Source organism: Leucopleurus acutus (assembly GCF_964270905.1).
Source record: "Leucopleurus acutus genome assembly, chromosome: 3".
NCBI classification, from domain to species: Eukaryota; Metazoa; Chordata; class Mammalia; order Artiodactyla; family Delphinidae; genus Leucopleurus; species Leucopleurus acutus.
In genome coordinates, this window is record NC_139145.1 from 87606465 (window position 1) to 87627818 (window position 21354).

Genomic DNA, 21354 nt, shown 5'->3' on the forward strand with positions numbered 1-21354 from the left:
ATTTTTACAATTGATAAACCTACAATGACACAACATTATCACATAAGTCCATAGTTTACATTAAGTTCCACTCTTGGTGTACATTTTATGGTTTTGAACAAACATATAATGACATGTATCCACCATTATAGTACCACACACAGTTGTTTCACTGTCATAAAACCCTCTGTGCTCCACCTATTCACTAACTCCTGGGAATCAATGATCTTTTTACTGTCTTCATAGTTTTGACTTTTCCAGAATATCATATAGTTAGAATCATACATATTTTTCATATTGGCTTCTTTCACTTAGTAATATGCATTTAAGGTTCCTCCATATCTTTCTGTGGCTTGGTAGCTCATTTTCTTTGAGCTCTGAATAATATTCCATTGTCTGGATGCACTACAGTTTATCCACTCACTTACTAAAGGACTTCTTGCTTGCTTCCAAGTTTTGACAATTATGAATAAAGCTGTTATAAACAGCTATGTGTGGGCTTTAGTGTAGACATATGTTTTCAACTCCTCTGCACAAATACTAAGGAGCTCAATTGCTGGGTCCTATGGTAAGAGTATTTTTAATTTTGTAAGAAACAGCCAAACTGTCTTCCAAAGTGGCTGGATTATTTTGCATTCCCACCAGCAATGAATGAGAGTTCCTGTTGTTCCACAACCTCACCAGTATTTGGTGGTTGTCAACGTTCTAGATTTGGAGCATTCTAATAGATGTGTAGTGGTATGTCATTGTTCCTTTAATTTGCACTTCCTTGATGACATATGATGTTGAGCAACTTTTTATGTGCTTATTTGCCATCTGTATATCTTCTTTGGTGAGGTGTTTGTTTTTTAATCAGGTTGCTGGTTTTCTTAGTAGACTTTTAAGAGTTCTTTGTGTATTTTTTTTAATTAATTTTATACATTTTTGGCTGTGTTGGGTCCTCGTTGCTGGGTGCAGGCTTTCTATAATTGCAGCGAGCAGGGCTACTCTTTGTTGTGGTTCACGGGTTTCTCATTGTGGTAGCCTCTCTTGTTCTGGAGCATGGGCTCTAGACATTCAGGCGTCAGTAGTTGCAGCACTTGGGCTAAGCAGCTGTGGCACACAGGCCTCAGTAGTTGCAGCGCATGGGCTCAGTACCTGCAGCACATGAGCTCAGTAGTTGTGGCTTGCAGGCTCTAGAGCGCAGGCTCAGTAGTTGTGGCTCACAGGCTTAGTTGCTCCGCAGCATGTGGGATCTTCCTGGACCAGGGATCGAACCCATGTCCCCTGCATTGGCAGGCAGATTCTTAACCACTATGCCACCAGGGAAGAGTTCTTTGTGTATTTTAGATAACAGTCTTTTGTCAAATGTGCCTTTGCAAATGTTTTCTTCCAGTCTATGGCTTATCTTCTCATTCCTTTGATACTGTATTTGCAGAGCAGAAGTTTTATTTTTTATTTTTTTGAGGAGAACCTGAATACAATACATATAATATATACCATATATATAAAATATATATATATAGCTTGGAGCAGGCAGGAAATATGGACACTTCCATCTACGTGACTGCCCATCACAGTTACTGCTCTGGTCTCAGGGGCTCGAATTATTTTCCATTTTGCATACTTTTAAACTGTTGTATCACATTGATGTCTGTTGTTGAAATCTTTCTGAGAATTTTGCCAATGTCGTTCATTTTATCTTGCCTATCAGGCTGCTTTGAGTTCATTATATCTTTTAAACTTATGAAGTCATTATTGTTCCATAATTGCTTATAGACCACCCAGAGTGTGCCTGAGACCCTTTTGGGTTTCACTTCCAATGCTCGTACTTTCCCTTAAATTCTGTACTAAAGATGCCATACCATTTGAGATTGGAGGCACACTTTCATACCATGACTCACGTCCAGTGTTAAGTAGAATTTCTCTGAATGAAAACTCATGTGTTCCTTTGCCATTTGCAACACGTATCACACACATTTCTGTGGAGTTATAATGTTTTAAAAAAGAAAGAAAGGAGGGAATTCCCTGACGGTCAAGTGGTTAGAAATCTGCGTTCTCACTGACGAGGGCCCAAGTTCAATCCCTGGTCAGGGAACTAAGATTCCACAAGCCATGCAGTACAGGTAGGGAGGAGGGAAGAAGAAAGGAAAACAGAGAAGTTTTAAAATTTTGAGGAGTTCCAACTTATCAATTATTTCTTCATGGATCACGCCTTTGGTGTTGTATCTAAAAAGTCATCTTCATACCCGAGGTCATCTAGGTTTTCTCCTATTTATCTTCTAGGTGTTTTATACTATTACATTGTACATTTAGGTCTGTGATTCATTTTGAGTTAATTTGTGTGAATGGTGTAAAGTATGTGTCTAAATTCATTTTTTTGCACATGGCGGTCCCTTGTTCCAGCACCATTTGTTAAAAATATTAACTTTTCTCCCCTGTATTGACTTTGCCCCTTTGTCAAAGATCAGTTAACTACAATTATGTGGATCTACTTCTGACTCTCTCCCTCTATTCTGTTCCACTGATCTATTTGTTTTCCTATTGTCTTTCACAAACACAAAACTATCTTGATTACTGTATTTTTTAATTTAAAATACTCCTTTATCTTTTGTATATTAAGATATTTACACACACACACACACACACACATATATATATACATATATATATATATACACACACACACCCCTATATAGATATATATCAAGTCACAAGGCAAATTACTCATTATCCACAGAAAACTATCAGAATAATTTTTTAACATCTATTTAAAGTATAATTGCTTTATAAGGGTGTGTTAGTTTCTGCTTTACAACAAAGTGAATCAGTTATACATATACTTATATCCCCATAACTCTTCCCTCTTGCAACTCCCCCCTCCCACCCTCCCTATCCCACCCCTCTAGGTGGTCACAAAGCACCAAGCTGATCTCCCTGTGCTATGAGGCTACTTCCCACTAGCTATCTATTTTACATTTGGTACTGTATATATGTCCATGCCACTCTTTAACTTTGTCCCAGCTTACCCTTCCCCCTCCCCATAACCTCAACTCCATTCTCTAGTAGGTCTGTGACTTTATTCCCATCTTGCCCCTAGGATCTTCATGATCTTTTTTTTTTTACATTCCATATATATGTGTTAGCATATGGTATTTGTTTTTCTCTTTCTGACTTACTTCACTCTGTATGACAGACTCTAGGTCCACTCTGTATGACAGACTCTAGGTCCATCCACCTCACTACAAATAACTCAATTTCATTTCTTTTTATGGCTGAGAAATATTCCATTCTATATATGTGCCACATCTTCTTTATCCATTCATCTGTTGATGGACACTTAGGTTGCTTCCATGTCCTGGTTACTGGAAATAGAGCTGCAATGAACATTGTGGTACATTACTCCATGAATTATGGTTTTCTCAGGGTATATGCCCAGTAGTGGGATTGCTGGGTTGTACAGTAGTTCTATTTTTAGTTTTTTAAAGAACCACCATACTGTTTTCCATAGTGGCTGTATCAATTTACATTCCCATCAACAGTGCAAGAGGGTTCAATTTCTCCACACCCTCTCCAGCATTTATTGTTTCTAGATTTTTTGATGATGGCCATTCTGACCAGTGTATGATATCTCATTGTACTTTTGATTTGCATTTCTCTAATGATTAATGATGTTGAGCATTCTTTCATGTGTTTGTTAGCAATCTGCATATCTTCTTTGGAGAATGTCTATTTACGTCTTCTGCCTATTTTTGGATTGGGTTGTTTGTTTTTTTGATATTCAGCTGCATGAGCTGCTTGTAAATTTTGGAGATTAATGCTTTGTCAGTTGCTTCATTTGCAAATATTTTCTGCCATTCTGCAGGTTGTCTTTTCATCTTGTTTATGTGTTTTAAGTGTCATTGGTTTAAGTGTTTTAAGGGTCATTGTTTTAAGAATCATTGGTTCCCATTAGTTTATTTATGCTTTTATCTCCTTTTCTCTAGCAGGTGGGTCAAAAATGATCTTGCTGTGATTTATGGCATAGAGTATTCTACCTATGTTGTCCTCTAAGAGTTTGATAGCGTCTGGCCTTACATTTAAGTCTTTAATCCATTTTGAGTTTATTTTTGTGTATGGCGTTAGGGAATGCTCTAGTATAATTCTTTTACAAATAGCTATACAGTTTTCCCAGCACCACTTATTGAAGAGGCTGTCATTTCTCCACTGTATATTCTTGCCACCTTTATCAAAGATAAGGTGACCATATGTGCGACGGTTTATCTCTGAGCTTTCTATCGTGTTCCATTGATCTATATTTCTCTTTTTGTGCCAGTGCCATACTGTCTTGATTACTGTACCTTTGCAATATAGTCTGAAGTCAGGGAACCTGAATCCTCCAGCTCCGTTTTTCTTTCTCAAGATTGCTTTGGCTATACGGGGTCTTTTGTGTTTCCATACAAATTGTGAAATTTTTTGTTCTACTTCTGTGAAAAATGCCAGTGGTAGTTTGATAGGGATTGAATTGAATCTGTAGATTGCTTTGGGTACTACAGTCATTTTCACAATGTTGATTCTTCCAATCCAAGAGCATGGTATATCTCTCCATCTATGTGTATCATCTTTAACTCCTTTCATCAGTGTCTTATAATGTTCTGCAGGCAGGTCTTTTGTCTCCTTAGGTAGGTTTATTCCTGGATATTCTATTTTTTTGTTGCAATGGTAAATAGGAGTGTTTTCTTAATTTCACTTTCATAGTTTTCATCATTAGTGTATAGGAACGCCAGAGATTTCTGTGCATTAATTTAGTACCCTGATACTTTACCAAATTCATTGATTAGCTCTAGTAGTTTTCTGGTAGCATCTTTAGGATTCTCTATGTATACTATCATGTCATCTGCAAACAGTGACAGCTTTACTTCTTCTTATCCGATTTGGATTCCTTTTATTTCCTTTTCTTCTCTGATTGTTGTGGCTAAAACTTCGAAAACTATGTTGAATAATAGTGGTGGAAGTGGGCACCACTGTCTTGTTCCTGATCTTAGTGGAAATGATTTCAGATTTTCAACATTGAGGACGATGTAGGCTGTCGCTTACATGTACATGGCCTTTAATATGTTGAGGAAAGTTCCCTCTATGCCTACTTTCTGCAGGGCTTTTTTTTTATCATAAATGGGTGTTGAATTTTGTCAAAAGCTTTCTCTGCATCTATTGAGATAATCATACGGTTTTACTCCTTCAATTTGTTAATATGGTGTATCACATTGACTGATTTGCATATATTGAAGAATCCTTGCATTCCTGGGATAAATATGACTTGATCATGGTGTATGACCCTTTTAATGTGTTGCTGGATTCTGCTTGCTAGTATTATGATGAGGATTTTTGCATCTATTTCATCAGTGATATTGACCTCTAGTTTTCTTCCTTTGTGACATCTTTGTCTGGTTTTGGTATCAGGGTGACGGTGGCCTCATAGAATGAGTTTGGAGTGTTCCTACCTGTGCTGTATTTTGGAAGTGTTTGAGAAAGATAGGTGTTAGCTCTTCTCTAAATGTTTGATAGAATTCGCCTGTGAAGCCATTTGGTCCTGGGCTTTTCTTTGTTGGAAGATTTTCAATCAGTTTCAATTTTAGTGTTTCTGATTGGTTTGTTCATATTTTCTATTTCTTCCTGGTTCAGTCTCGGAAGGTTGTGCATATCTAAGAATTTGTCCATTTCTTCCAGGTTGTCCATTTTATTGGCATAGAGTTGCTTGTAGTAATCTCTCATGATCCTTTTATTTCTGCAGGGTCAGTTGTTACTTCTCCTTTTTCATTACTAATTCTATTGAATTGAGTCTTCTCCCTTTTTTTCCTGATGAGTCTGGCTAACGGTTTATCAATTTTGTTTATCTTCTCAAAGAACCAGCTTTTAATTTTATTGATCTTTGCTATCGTTTCCTTCATTTCTTTTTCATTTTTTTCTGATCTGACCTTTATGATTTCATTCCTTCTGCTAACTTTGGGGGTTTTTTGTTCTTCTTTCTCTAAATGCTTTAGGTGTAAGGTTAGGTTGTTTATTTGAGATGTTTCTTGTTTCTTAAGGTAGGATTGTATTGCTATAAACTTAGCTCTTAGAACTGCTTTTGCTGCATCGCATAGGTTCTGGGTCATCGTGTTTTCATTGTCATTTGTTTCTAGGCATTTTTTTATTTTCTCTTTGATTTCTTCGGTGATCAGATGGTTACTAAGTAGTGTATTGTTTAGCCTCCTTGTGTTTGTATTTTTTACTGATGTTTTCCTGTAATTGATATCTACTCTAATAGCATTGTGGTCAGAAAAGATACTTGAAACAATTTAAATTTTCTTAAATTTACCAACGTTTGATTTGTGACCCAAGATAAAATCTATCCTGGAGAATGTTCCATGAGCACTTGTTAAGAATGTGTATTCTGTTGTTTTTGGATGGAATGTCCTATACATATCAATTAAGTCTATTTTGTTAACGTATCATTTAACTTGTGTTTCCTTATTTATTTTCATTTTGGATGATCTGTCCATTGGTGAAAGTGGGGTGTTAACATCCCCTAGCATGATTGTGTTACTGTCAATTTCCCCTTTTATGGCTGTTAGTATTTGCCCTATGTATTGAGGTGCTCCTATGTTGGGTGCATATTTACACTTGTTATATCTTCTTCTTGGATTGATCCCTTCATCATTATGTAGTGTCATTCTTTGTCTCTTGTAATAGTTTTTTATTAAAGTCTATTTTGTCTCGTATGAGAACTGCTACTCCAGCTTTCTTCTGATTTCCATTTGCATGGAATATATTTTCCCGTCCCCTTACTTGCAGTCTGTATGTGTCCCTAGGTCTGAAGTGGGACTCTTGTACACAGCATATATACAGGTCTTGCTTTCATATCCATTCAGACAGTCTATGTCTTTTACTTGGAGCATTTAATCCATTTATATTTAAGGTAGCTATTAATATGTATGTTCCTATTACCATTTTCTTAATTGTTTTGGGTTTGTTATTGTAGGAGTTTTCCTTCTCTTGTGTTTCCTACCTAGAGAAGCTCCTTTAGCATTTGTTGTACAGCTAGTTTGGTGGTGCTGAATTCTCTTAGCTTTTGCTTGTCTGTAAAAGTTTTAAGTTCTCCATCAAATCTGAATGAGAACCTTGCTGGCTAGAGTAATCTTGGTTGTAGGTTTTTCCCCTTCATCACTTTAAATATGTCCTGCCACTCGCTTCTGGCTTGTGGAGTTTCTGCTGAAAGATCAGCTGTTAACTTTATGGTGATTCCCTTGTATGTTGTTTGTTGTTTTTCCCTTGCTGCTTTTAATATTTTTTCTTTGCATTTAATTTTTGATAGTATGATTAATATGTGTCTTGTCTTGTTTCTCCTTGGATTTATCCTGTATGGGACTCTCTGTGCTTCCTGGAGTTGATTGACTATTTGTTTTCCCATATTAGGGAAGTTTTCAACTATAATCTCTTCAAATATTTTTTCAGTCCCTTTCTTTTTCTCTCCTTCCTCTGGGACCCCTATAGTTCCAACGTTGGTGTGTTTAATGTTGTCCCAGAGGTCTCTGAGACTGTCCTCAATTCTTTTCATTCTTTTTTTTTTTTTTGCATTACACGGGCCTCTCACTGTTGTGGTCTCTCCCGTTGTGGAGCACAGGCTCCGGATGCCCAGGCTCAGTGGCCATGGCTCATGGGCCCATCCACTCCCATTCTTTTTTCTTTATTCTGCTCTGTAGTTATTTCCACTATTTTATCTTCCAGGTCACTTATCCATTCTTCTGCCTCAGTTATTCAGCTATTGATCCCTTCTAGAGAATTTTTTGTTTCATTTATTCTGTTATTCATCACTGTTTGTTTGCTCTTTAGTTTTTCTAGGTCCTTGTTAAATGTTTCTTGTATTTTCTCCGTTCTATTTCCAAGATTTTGGATCATCCTTACTATCATTATTCTGAATTCTTTTTCAGGTACACTGTCTATTTCCTCTTCAATAGGCAGGTTTTTACCTTACTCCTTTATCTGCTGTGTGTTTCCCTGTCTTGTCATTTTGCTTAACTTACTGTGTTTGGGGTCTCCTTTTCACAGGTGCAGGTTCGTATTTCCTGTTGTTTTTGGTGTCTGCCCCCAGTGGCTAAAGTTGGTTCCGTAGGTTGTGTACACTTTTTGGTGGAGGGGACTAGTGCCTGTGTTCTGGTGGATGAGGCTGGATCTTGTCTTTCTGGTGGGCAGGTCCATGTCTGGTGGTGTGTTTTGGGGTGTCTGTGGACTTATGATTTTAGGCAGCCTCTCTGCTAATGGTTGGCATTGTGTTCCTGTCTTGCTAGCTGTTTGGCATAGGGTGTCCAGCACTGTAGTTTGCTGGTCGTTGAGTGGAGCTGGGTCTTGGCATTGACATGGAGATCTCTGGGAGATTTTCGCCATTTGATATTACATGGAGCTGGGAGGTCTCTTGTGGACCAACGTAGTGAACTTGGCTCCCCCACCTCAGAGGCACAGACCTGACACCTGGCTGGGGCACCAAGAATCTGTCATAATCCACATGGCTCAGAATAAAAGGGAGGAAAAAAAAGAAAGAAAAAAAGAAGATAAAATAAAGTAAAATAAAGTTATTAAAATAAAAATTAATTATTAAAGATAAAGAAAGAAGAGAGCAACCAAACCAAAAAACAAATCCACCAATGATAACAAGCGTTAAAAACTATACTTAAAAAAAAAAGCACAGACTGAACCCTAGGTCAAATGGTAAAAGCAAAGCTGTATAGACAAAATCACACAGAGAACTATACACATATACACTCACAAAAAGAGAAAAAGGGAAAAAATATATATATATCATTGCTCCCAAAGTCCACCTCCTCAATTTTGGGATGATTTGTTGTCTATTCAGGTATTCCACAGTTGCAGGTACATCAAGTTGATTGTGGAGATTTAATCTGCTGCTCCTGAGCCTGCTCGAGAGATTTCCCTTTCTCTTCTTTGTTCGCACAGCTCCTGGTGTCCAGCTTTGGATTTGGCCCCGCCTCTGTGTATAGGTCGCCTGAGAGCATCTGTTCTTCACTCAGACAGGACGGGGTTAAAGGAGCAGCTGCCTCAGGGGCTCTGGCCGGCGGGGAGGGAGGGGTACGGAATGCGGGGCGAGTCTGTGGCGGCAGAAGCCACCGTGACGTTGCACCAGCCTGAGGCGTGCTGTGTGTTCTCCCGGGGAATTTGTCCCTGGATCATGGAACCCTGGCAGTGGCAGGCTGCACAAGCTCCCAGAAGGGGAGGTGTGGATAGTGACCTGTGCTTGCACATAGGCTTCTCGGTGGCTGCAGCAGCAGCCTTAGCGTCTCATGCCTGTCTCTGGGGTCCGCGCTGATAGCCGCGGTTCACACCCATCTCTGGAGCTCCTTTAAGCGATGCTCTTAATCCCCCCTCCTCGCACACCAGAAAACAAAGAGGCAAGGAAAAGTCTCTTGCCTCTTCGGCAGCTCCAGACTTTTTCCCAGACTCCCTCCCGGCTAGCTGTGGTGCACTAGCCCCCTTCAGGCTGTGTTCACACAGCCTACCCCAATCCTCTCCCGGGGATCTGACCTCGGAAGCCAGAGCCTCCCGCCCCCACCCATCCCGGCTCGTGAACAGACAAGCCTCTCGGGCTGGTGAATGCTGGTCGGCACCGATCCTCTCTGCAGGAATCTCTCCGCTTTGCCCTCTGCACCCCTGTTGCTGCGCTCTCCTCTATGGCTCCAAAGCTTCCCCCCTCTGCCATCTGCAGTCTCCGCCTGCGAGACTAGGGGTTTTCTAGTGTGTGGAAACCTTTCCTCCTTCACAGCTCCCTCCCACTGGTGCAGGTCCCGTCCCTATTCTTTTGTCTCTGCTTTTTCTTTTTTTTTTTTTTTTCCCTACCCAGGTACGTGGAGAGTTTCTTGCCTTTTGGGAGGTCTGAGGTCTTCTGCCAGCGTTCAGTAGGTGCGTTCATTCCTTTTTATGGCTAATATTCCATTGTATATATGTGCCACATCTTCTTTATCCATTCATCTATCAATGGACACTTAGGTTGCTTCCATGTCCTGGCTATTGTAAACAGAGCTGCAATGAACATTGTGGTAAATGATTTTTTTTTTTTTTTTTTTTTTTTTTTTGTGGTACACAGGCCTCTCACTGCTGTGGCCTCTCCCATTGCAGAGCACAGGCTCCAGACGCGCAGGCTCAGCGGCCATGGCTCCTGGGCCCAGCCACTCCGCAGCATGTGGGATCCTCCCGGACTGGGGCACGAATCCGTGTCCCCTGCATCGGCAGGCAGACTCTCAACCACTGTGCCACCAGGGAAGCCCTAAATGACTCTTTTTGAATTAGGACATAGAGTTTTTAAAAAGTAGTCCTTCATTATCCTTTTAATATCCATGGGATATGTACCTTTCACTTCTGATATTAGTAATTTGTACCCACACTGTGTTTTTGTTAGCCTGACTAGAGGCTTACTGATTTTATTCTTCTCAAAGAACCAGATTTTGGTTTTGTTGACTTTATTAGTTTCATATTTTCATTGAGTTCTGCTCTAATTTTCATTATTTCTTTTCTTCTGTGTACTTTGAATTCAATTTGCTCTTCTTTTTCTACTGTCCTAAGGTGGAAGCTCAGATGATAGATTTTAGATCTTTCTTCTTTTCCAACAAATGTATTCAATGCTATAAATTTCCTTCTAAGCACTGCTTTTGTTGTATCCCACAAATTTTGATAAGTTTTGTTTTCAGGTTCATTTCGTTCAAAATATCTTTAAATTTTTCTTGAGATTTCTTCCTTGATCCACATGTTATTTAGAAATGTGCTGTTTAACCTTCAAGTATTTGGGGATTTTCCAGCTATCTTTTTGTTACTGATTTCTAGTTTAATTCCACTGTGGTCTCTAGAAGACACTGTATCAACTCCATGTTTTAAATTTGTTAAGGTATGATTTATGACCTAGAATGTGGTCTATCTTGTTGAACCATCCAATGTGAGCTTGAGAAGAATGTGTATTCTCCTGCTGTTGGATGAAGTAGACTATAGATGTTCCTTATATCTAGTTGATTGATGATATTATTAAGTTCAACTCTGTCCTTACTGATTTTCTGCCTGCTGCATCTGTCAATTTCTGATGGGGGGTGGGGAGGGTGCTGAATTCTCCAACTATAATAGAGGTTCATCCATTTCTCCTTACAATTCTAACACTTTTTGTAGTTCTATCAGTATTTTGATGCTATGTTGTTAGGCACATACATGTTAAGGATTACAGTGTCTTCCTGAAGAACTAACCCCTTCAACATTATGTAATTCCCCTCTTTATCCCTGATAAATTTCTTTACTTTGAAGTCTGTCCTGTCTGCAATTAATATAGCTACTCCCACTTTCTTTTGATTAGGGTTAGTATGGTATATCTTTCTCCATCCATTTACTATTAATCTATATGTGTCTTTATATATAAAGTGGTTTTCTGGTAGACAACATACAGTTGTGTTTTGTTTTTTTATCCAGTCTGACAATATCTGTCTTTTAATTGGTTCATTAAGACCACTGACCTTCAAAGTAATTATTGATATACTTGGATTAGTATCTACCATATTTGTTACTGTTTCCTATTTGTTACCCTTATTAGTTGTTCCAATTTTTGTCTTCCACTATTTTTCTGTCTTTGTGGTTTTAATTGAGTACTTTATGTGATTCTATTCTCTATCATTTCTTAGCATACTAGGTATACTTTTGTTTGCTTTTTTTAGTGGCTGCCCTAGAGTTTGCAACATACATTTATAACTAATCCACTCCTACTTTCAAATAACACTATACCACTTCATGCGTAGTGTAAATACCTTACAATAACAAAATAATCCTAATTCCTCCTTCCCATCCCAAGTATTATGGCTGTCTTTCATTTCACTTATATATAAGCATACATAAAAATATGTACACACACACAGGATATATACATGAGTGTACATAATCAAATACATTGTTGCTATTATCGTTTTCAATAAACCATTATCCATTAAATCAATTAAGAATGAGAAAAATAAACGTTTTCATTTTATCTTCACTCATTCTTTCCCCAATGCTCTTTCTTTCTCTATGTAGATCCAAGTTTCTGACCTATATCATACTTTCCTTCTCAGTCTATTGGCAACAAATTCCATCAATTTTTGTTTGTCTGACAAAGACTTTATTTCTCCTTCACTTTTGAGGGATATTTTCACAGGGTTCAGAATTCTAGGTTTATCAGGGGTTTTTTCATCATTCATTCTGCTTGGTGTTCTCTGAGCTTCCTGGATCTGTCATTTGGTGTCTGACATTAATTTCGGGAAATTCTCAGTCATTATTGTTTCAAAAATTTCTTCTATTCCTCAGTCCCTTTCTTCTCCTTCCCATTATGTTACACCTTTTGTAGTGGTCCCAAAATTCTTGAATATGCTGTTTACTTTTTTTTTCAGTCTTTGTTCTCTTTGCTTTTCACTTTTAGAGATTTCTATTGATATAAACTCAAGTTCAGAGATTCTTTCTTCAGTTGTGTTCAGTCTCCTAATAAGCCCATCAAAGTCATTCTTCATTTCTGTCCTAATGTTACTGAACTCTAGAATCTCTTCTTGGTCCTTGCTTAGGATTTCTATCTTTCTGCTTACATTGCCCGTCTGTTCTTGTATGCTGTCTACTTTACTCATTAGAGCTCTTAGCACATTATTAATAGTTGCTTTAAATTCCCAGTCTGATAATTCCAAGATCCCTGTCATGTCTGGTTCTGATGCTTGCTCTGTCTCTTCCAATTGTGTTTCCTGCCTCTTGGTATTCCTTGTCTCTTTCTTCTTGATTGTCAGGTATAATGTACTGGGTAAAAGGAACTGAGGTAAACAGGACTGTACTAATGTGGTGCTAAGTTGGCAAGGAAGGAGAAGCATTTTATAGCCCTCTGATTAGGTCTTGGTCTTTCACTGAGCCTGTACCTCTGGACCATGAACTTCACATGTACTTCTCAGTCCCCACCCCACCTTACATGGGACAGGATGGCTAGAGTGAGCTGGAGTTGGGTACTTCCCTTCCCCCAGGTCAGTTAAGTTCTGGCTAAACAGTTTGTCCTGACGACAGACCTTGTTAAAAACAGAATGCTCTAGCATATGTCAAAATTATTCCTTTTCCTCTGCCACTACCAGGATCATGAGATTTTTTTTGTTTCCTATATTCTCTGTGAGAACCTCATAGAGATTTGGGAGGTAAAATTCACAAGTGTGAAGGCCCCTCAATGAGTGGGTCCTCCTGGAGTTTGTAACCCTCAGAAATGTCCACACTGAACTTCCAGAATTTGTCAGTTACAGTTCAGGTTTTTCTACAACCAACAATGGTTCCCGAGACCACTGCTGTTCTGATAAGTTGTGATTCTCTGTATTTGCTTGTCAGTCTCTCCAATTGGTGGGGGCGTGGGGGGGCAGTCATCTGCTCTGTGACCTACTTTCTCTAACGGATCTAAGAAGAGTTGTTGATTTTTCAGTTTGTTCAGCTTTTTACTTGTTGTTAGGATGGAGGGACAACTTCCAAACTTCTTACATGCTGGTCTGGAAACTAGAAGTCTTAACTTTTGAACTTGCTAAACAACCAATTCACTATTCAGCAAACTGGCAATTTTTTAGGGGGTGGGGGGGCTATGTTGAGTCTTCATTGCTGCACACAGGCTTTCTCTAGTTGTGTCCAGAGGGGACTACTCTTTGTTGCAGTGCACTGGCTTCCCATTGTGGTGGCTTCTCTAGTTGCAGAGCACAGGCTCTAGGCACGCAGGCTTCAGTAGCAGCACGCAGGCTCGGTAGTTGTGGCTCACGGGCTCTAGAGCACAGGCTCAGTAGTTGTGGCACATGGGCTTAGCTGCTCCGTGGCATGTGGGATCTTCCCGGACGAGGGATCAAACCTGTGCCCCTGCATTGGCAGGCAGCTTTTAAACCACTGCACCACCAGGGAAGTCCCAAACAGGCAAATTAATATCAAAAAGCAAGAATTTATCCTACCTTACACCTCATGGCAACCAAATAGTTGATACAGGAAAAATTTTTATTGAAAAACTCCAGCTAACAATTGCATCAGAAATGACAGACGTAAAATATTGCCATTTTACAACCTCCACTGAGCTAATGGATCTAAGCGGTGAATGTGAAGTGTTGCTAAAACTATTAGGTGAAAGGCTGAAAAGAAACTTTTTTAATAGATTGAGCAGGCTGGCAACACTGGAACCTATTAGTCAAGTTTAACGTCAGAAGAAGATAAACAAGCAGACATTATATACCTCTTGATATGAAACAACAGGAAGTCTATACCAGCACCTATGATGTATTCTTGCCCAAAATAAACAGCCAAAATCTTATCAAGCCTCTAGATCTAACTTCCAGTTTGCAAGAAAACTGGAGGATGAAGGAATATGTGAAACTGCATCACAAGCTGCTAACAGGAAAATCCAAAATGAAGGAATTAAATGCTATAGAATAAACTACCCAGTTTCTCCCACAAATAAATGGCATTTTAAAAGTGGGGTGGTGAGGGGAACCTAGAGATTAAGAGATAATTCAAATGCAACATATGAGCCAGGTTTGGATCATGATTCAAATGAAACAACTGTAAAAAAACATTTAACAATCATTTGAGCATAGTCAGGATAATTAATAATATTAAGGAATTATTGTTATTTTAGGTGGTTAATGATAACATAGTTTTTTTAAAAAGAGTACTTATTTTAGCAATATATACTAAAATATTTATGGATAAAATAATAACTGGAATTTTCTTTAAAATTATCCAGTGTAGAAGAAAAGTAGGTGAGAGTATAGATGAAAAAAAAAGAAAGAAAATATTGACTATGTGGATGGATAGGTCAATGCGAGTTCATTTAACTATTCTCTCTTCTGTACATTTGCAAATTTTCATAACAAAACCCATTGTAAAAAGTTATCCAGAAGAGACAGACTCTGTGAAAAAAATTTAGAAATATTCCAACTAATTTATTTTGCCTATTTTTTATTATATGCATAGAATTAAATGATGCAAATTAATTTTCTAAAAACCTAAAAGAGCTATTTCAGTGAGTAAAAAATAAAAATTCTAAGTGATAAGAAAGTATTGTATCATCGTTTAATTGGCAGCATTTTTTTCTTTCATGAGAGTATATAAAGTAACAGTATATCTTATAATCAATAATGTTGTATATTCAGTAAAAATAAGATACCACTTATTAGAGACACTGAAATCTATTTCTTGCCAGGAAATGGTGACTAAACAATTTTTAAAGTCAAACAAGATAAAGTATTTCAGTGAATTTAAAAATCAAATTAAAGAAAGAATTCCAGAACGGAAAGACAAACCTTGATCATCTCTGCCTCTATCTGCTGATGAACACCTATATAACTCTTCTTCACCTGCTGCTTGTCTTTGATCATCATGGTGAGCCTGTGTAAGGGCCCAGAATTTAGGTCCTCTGCATGTGTCTTCATTATCCTACTAAGTTGTTCCGTCTGCTGAATCATAAGTAGCCAAGACTTTTTAAAAAATAAGAAATAAAATTAGCACTTGTATTAGAGGTTTCCACTTAGCTGTCTTCAGGAACTTTAAATATTTAGTTTTACACAAATTATTACATTAATATAAAAATGGCAGGTTTCTGGCAATTATGCAAGGAGCTATATGAGTGGTTCATATTTAATATATTTAAATTCAAGAACAAATGCTTCAAAATTCAGTAATCAGAGACTGCAGAATTCTAGGACAGGATTAAGGGACTCTGAGAAGCCACACTTGCAGTCTTCATTTTACCACTTCTTGTTTGTTTTTCAACACACTGATATATTGCTTCTACCCAAACCATTCTATTGCCTTAGCAAGGTTAACACTTCCTAATGATCAAATGCAACAGAAATTTACCCATCTTCATTCTTAACATGTTTCTCTGAGGCATCTGATCCTACTGACTCACTTCTTCCTGAAACTCTCTTTTTTGGTTTCTATGGCTTCTCATCTTCCAACATGCTGGCTTGCCTTCCTCCCTTCCTAAAAATTCCTTCTCAAACTTTATACCTGCTCTTCTTTTGCTGTCTATGTCTTAAATACTTGTATTCTCTACATTTCTATCTTATCTCTTTTCTTAATAAATACCATTAGTTCTCAATGGTTTTTCTAGCCCAACACATTGCCTCAATAGCAGACACACATAGTGGTGGGTTTGGGACAAGTGGGCATATGGATACTGCTGGAAGAACAAGTCATCTGTCTTTAGACTTTCTACCTTATTAATACTGAAAAAAAATAAAAGGAATGCTCTTCACTACAGGTCTTCAAAATTCTATTCAGAAACAGGTATTGGAGACTTTCCATGGTCAGAGAGGATCCATGGTAAAGATACAAAAAATAGACAAGGTATAGTGTCAGATACTTCACAAGAGTAATTTTCTACACTATTACCTTTGATCTGTGAATGAACAGAATTTCTGTTTCTGTTAGTAGTCCAAAATAATCCTAAATCAAAATTTAATAGGTATCTAAATCAAAAGTATAGCCTAAAGGAAGCAAATTCTTAGTCAGTCAGAACTCACCAGGGTCTAACTTAGTAATCCTGCTTTTTGATACACTGCAATATGTTTTTTTAAAAAAGTAATCTTTGAGGACATTTCTTTAGGGAAAAGGGTCATTTTTAGTTGTGAGATGCTATTATGAACATGAAATAAGATAGATGGCCTATGAACTCATCATATTTACTTTCAAATTCAAAAACCTCAGTACTAAGATGCTCAATACCACAAAACCATTTAAAACTAATGTAGCTCCTCCATTAAAATATTAAATTTAACAAAGATGAAAACAAGAAAAACTATACAAATGTGGATTAAAAACATAATTTAAATTGCCCTAGTAATTCTTGTAGGTTTGCCTTTTGCATTTGATATTTTCACTCTAAAAAATACCATGTTAGAAAAACACTCTATAGCATGTGCAGAATATTAAGACTACCAAAAATAAAGTGAGAGGAATCTGTTTCTTTCTCAAAAAACAAATATTCTCTATCTTCAAAAAGCAAATACTCTCTAAGTGCTTTGTAGCAATAAATTTTTGTGATTCTATGTAGGAGTTCTTGCAGCCTAGGGAGAAGCCTTCTTAGAAGCTAACATTAAAGATCACACAACTAGGTCAGATTGCCCTTCACCTCCCAGGAGGGCACATCTCATCCTGTCTAATAGCCCTGTTCACTGCAGTCACTGTGCAAAGTCAAAACCTCCCAAGGTATATATTATCACCCCAACTATCAACCCCATATTGCCCTCAATATCTCCTATTCTGACCCAGGACACTATCTATAGAATCCTGTACTCTCAAGAACTCTTGCTCTACGATTAGAAAACTCCTTATACTTCTTATCAGAACTTTCCACTTGTCTTCTATCTGTAACAAAAACCTGGCTTGATCCTACTAAAAACAACCTAATACTGCTAACAAATATGCCCTCTCTTCCTAGAAGTCTCTGTTCTTCTGAATCTCAAGTCACCCTTGCACATGAACAATCCATCAGAAACTCCTTCTGATTCTCCCTCCAAAGTCTACCACAAATCTACCCACTTCTCTTCATATTCACTGCCACCCCTTTTGGAAGATATGATTATCTCTGGCTTAGACTGTTGCAGCACCTCCTAATTGGTGTCCTCTCTTCTACTCATGCTCCTTTCCAAACCATTCTCCTTAAAGTAGCAAAAGAAATTGTCATCTCCTGCATAAAATCCTACACTGGCTTTCCTTTTCATTTAAAGAAAAATCCAAACTTCCTTCTAAGACCTATAGTGTCTCAGATTATGTGTCCTCTGTCTATCCTTTCAAGTTCTGTTTTGCCATTATCTACCCAGCTAAATAACTTCTAGTAGCACTGGTCTTCCTTTAATTTCCCAAACATTCTCTCTTCCTGGGAGCTCATCCTCTCTTTCACATAGCAAGATCCACCTCTTCCTTTAGGAATCAGCTAAATCTCATGTAGGTCTAATGCTTGCTATTCTTTATCTTAGCACTTAAAACAACTATTTATTTGTATGTATACCATTTTTTTTAATGTCTCCCCAACTACAGTGGAAGCTCCATAAGGGTAGTACTGTGTCTCTGTGTTCACTATTTTAGGTATTCACTGTGATGCCTAAAATAATAGCTACTAAATATTCTTTGAAAGAAGGAAGGGAGAGAGGGAGGGAAAGAGGAACAAATGTAGAATAAAACCATTAAGTGAAAATATGCCATTAAAAGATTTTTTTAATTGTTTCAAACTGGAATTAGATAGCATAGAACAATGCCAATTATGATGGGGAAGGAAAATTAACAAGTCTATCTTCAACTGATAAAACAACAGAGGGATTAGAGCAGCACAAATGCAATAAGAAGCACTGGCCTAAAAGGAATGAGTGAGTGTGCAAGAAAATGTTTGGGTGGTGTATAACTTGAATTAGACGCATGGCTGGAATATTTCTTAAAAAGAGAGATGAGTAAAATGTTAACAGATGCTTAATAAAGAAACAAACAAACAGAAAAGATGCATTTCAACATTTATAATTAAACTGATATAGCACTATAATTAAACTGATATAGCACTTTGCAGATATGGCTCTTTAGTTCAGGCATAGCAGTGGCCAAAGCATAGATAAATTATTTGTTGATTAGGATAATTTGTGGAAGATAATTCCTTATCTGCAGACCATCTCATCTGCAGACCATCTGCAGACATTCAAATTGCTTTATTACACAGAATCCTGCTTAAGGGATTAATGATGTTCCTCATAATGGAATTTTACCAGTAGTCAGAGTCACTCATGCTGAAAGCTACAGACAGGTTAAGAAATAATAAAAAGTGAAAATATCTGAAGTTAATTTTAGAAAAATCTGATCACAGGCAAAGAATATTAATACAATTTGAAAATAAAACCATTGTGGTTAAGTTTACAAAATAGAAAAAAAGTATCTTAACTTCTGAGAGAAGAGCTACAAAAATGTGCAAGTAGGAATAACTTAACTATAATAAACTAGACAAAAACCCCAAAGGATACTAACAAAATCAGGAGTGAGCGATGGATAAGAAGTATAAGTATGCTCATTTCCTCACCTTTCATACATAAGAGTCAATAGACAGCTTTAGTTATAAAATTTGTAAATAAAGAGATACAGATTTAAGCTTATAATTTTTAAGTTTCAAAAGTTAAACAAGTGAATGTTTAGAAAAAAGCAGACTGTATAGACCTTCTGAATTACAAAAATAATTTTTAAAGAAAGTTAACATTGTCCACTAGAAAAAGAAAACAAAAGAAACTTAAAATGATTAAAATTAAGCTGCAAAATAAAAATTATACTGAACACATCTGTTAAATATTATATGTAAACTTTATGTGTTAAACATCTATGAAAAGGAAAACATTATCAAATCAGAGGGGAAAAAACTTCACTATACACAAAATGAGAAACATCAGTAAAATAAAATAACATGTAACAACAACAGAAAAGATAGGGAAACCCCTCCCCCAGAAAAATATGAACAGTAAGATCCAGCAGTCATTATATTCAAATGATAAAAAACTGAATTCTAGACACAAAATATAAAACAAAGAAGGGCACAGTATGTTGCCAAAGAATATCACTCAGAATGAATATATAACTGTTGTGATTCTTTTTATTCCAGAAAGCAGTACATCCAAACAGAAAGCAAAAATGGTGGAAAATGCAATGAGAAATCAAAAGTAGTAGGAGAATTAAATATACTCATCTCTACCTGTGAGAGACTAGACTAAAAAAAAATAATAATACAGAGTACCTGAATAAGTAATTTAAGAATGACTATGTTTGACCTATCATCATATATAAAACTCTATATACTACAGGTCAAAAAATATCTATTTTAAAAGAATATTTTTAAAAATTAGATAATATTGGGCTATAAGAAATTTCATAAATTTCCTCAAAATTTCCTCAAAAATATGTGGTTAGTGCATACTAACCACACTATCTAGCCTCTTTCAAATAAAGGAAAAAATCCTTATCAGAATTTTTTAAAGGAAAAAAATCAAATCATTCCTAAAAAATGCATAGGCCAAAAAAGTTAAGTTTTTAAACTAAAAGAAGACCTAGAAATAACAGTAAATAAAACACTGACCATCAAGCTCCATGATACACAGTTCAATATGCTCAAAGATTCACAAACTTTACACTATTTCTAAGTAAGAAAATTTTAAAATAAATTTATTAAAATACAATTTTAGAAGTTAGAAAAGGGAGAACAATATAAAACTAAGGAAAGTACAAAGAAGGAATTGAAAAGAAAAAATGAAAAATATTTATTAATTAGACAAAAATAAAAATAGAAAAAATGTTGACAGCATTAAAAAGGAGTGCTTAACAATAACAAAGGAAATAACAATAACAAAGGAAATAAAGTATATAAAATCGACACTTGGTGAGAACTAACCATAAATTAAGACAAAATTGCAAAAACTGAGAGAAGCATCTGAAAATAAATGAAGTAGCTTTTTTTTTCTTTTAAAGAGAAATGCAAATTAGCAAAATTGACATTCCAAGAGACTGCATACAGATCATTCCATTTTTTGCTCACAGGTACATTCCCAGCCCTTTACCTGCTGGGACCTGATCTCTGCAAACTGTATTTCCCAGGCTCTCCCTTGCTAACTGGCTTTTGGCTTTATTGGGCAATGGGAGGTACTGGCACAAGGCTGAAGGGCAGGAGGAAGGGAGAAGCCAGGATATATTTCTCTCTCCCTCTCAGATTCTTTCTTTCCTCTGTCTCTCTGCTTGTAATAAGCCCTCATCCTCCTTTTGTGGCTTCCAGATGGTAGAGGCTCCACATAGTTACTAATCTCTGAGGTGCCTTATCTTTCTCTGTTTGCTCTCAGCTCTTCTAAAACTTTTGAACACATTTACCCCAATTAAATCCTATTTATTGAAGTACCTAGTGTAGGTTCTGTTTTCCTGACTGAATCCTAACTTTTACAGATAGGAAATTCAAAGAGACGAATAACCATGGAATACATGGTTATCATAAATCAATTATCAATAAAATACCTCTAATAAAGTACAAAGCTCAAACATTTTTTCCTAATGAATAATTTCAAACCTTTATGAATCAGATGCCTTTGGTATTACCTAAATTGTTTCTAAGAATGGAGACTGAAAACAAAGTTCCTAAAATCACCATAACACAGATAACAAAAAATGATGAAGATACTACAAAATTAAATTCATTTATAAATACCAATGCAAAAGTCTTAAGTAAAATATTAATTGCGCAAAATTGCCCATTAAAAGAAAAACATCTCATAATCAGTTTGGGAACATTTTAAAAATGAATATTTAATAGTTAAACATAGAAGTATTCCCATATAAGTCAAACACAAACCAAGCTATTTAATA

The 21354-nt window shown here is 36.8% G+C and overlaps 1 protein-coding gene across 3 annotated transcripts in view; it reads right to left on the reverse strand.

The window, feature by feature from the left end:
• FER (FER tyrosine kinase) overlaps positions 1-21354 on the reverse strand; it is a 470748-nt gene that overhangs the window by 377021 nt on the left and 72373 nt on the right. For all 3 annotated transcript variants that reach the window (XM_082836311.1, XM_082836310.1, XM_082836313.1), the window contains one exon: positions 15282-15455. In XM_082836311.1, the coding sequence (XP_082692437.1) occupies positions 15282-15455 (174 nt within the window). The remainder of the gene's footprint in view (positions 1-15281; positions 15456-21354) is intronic.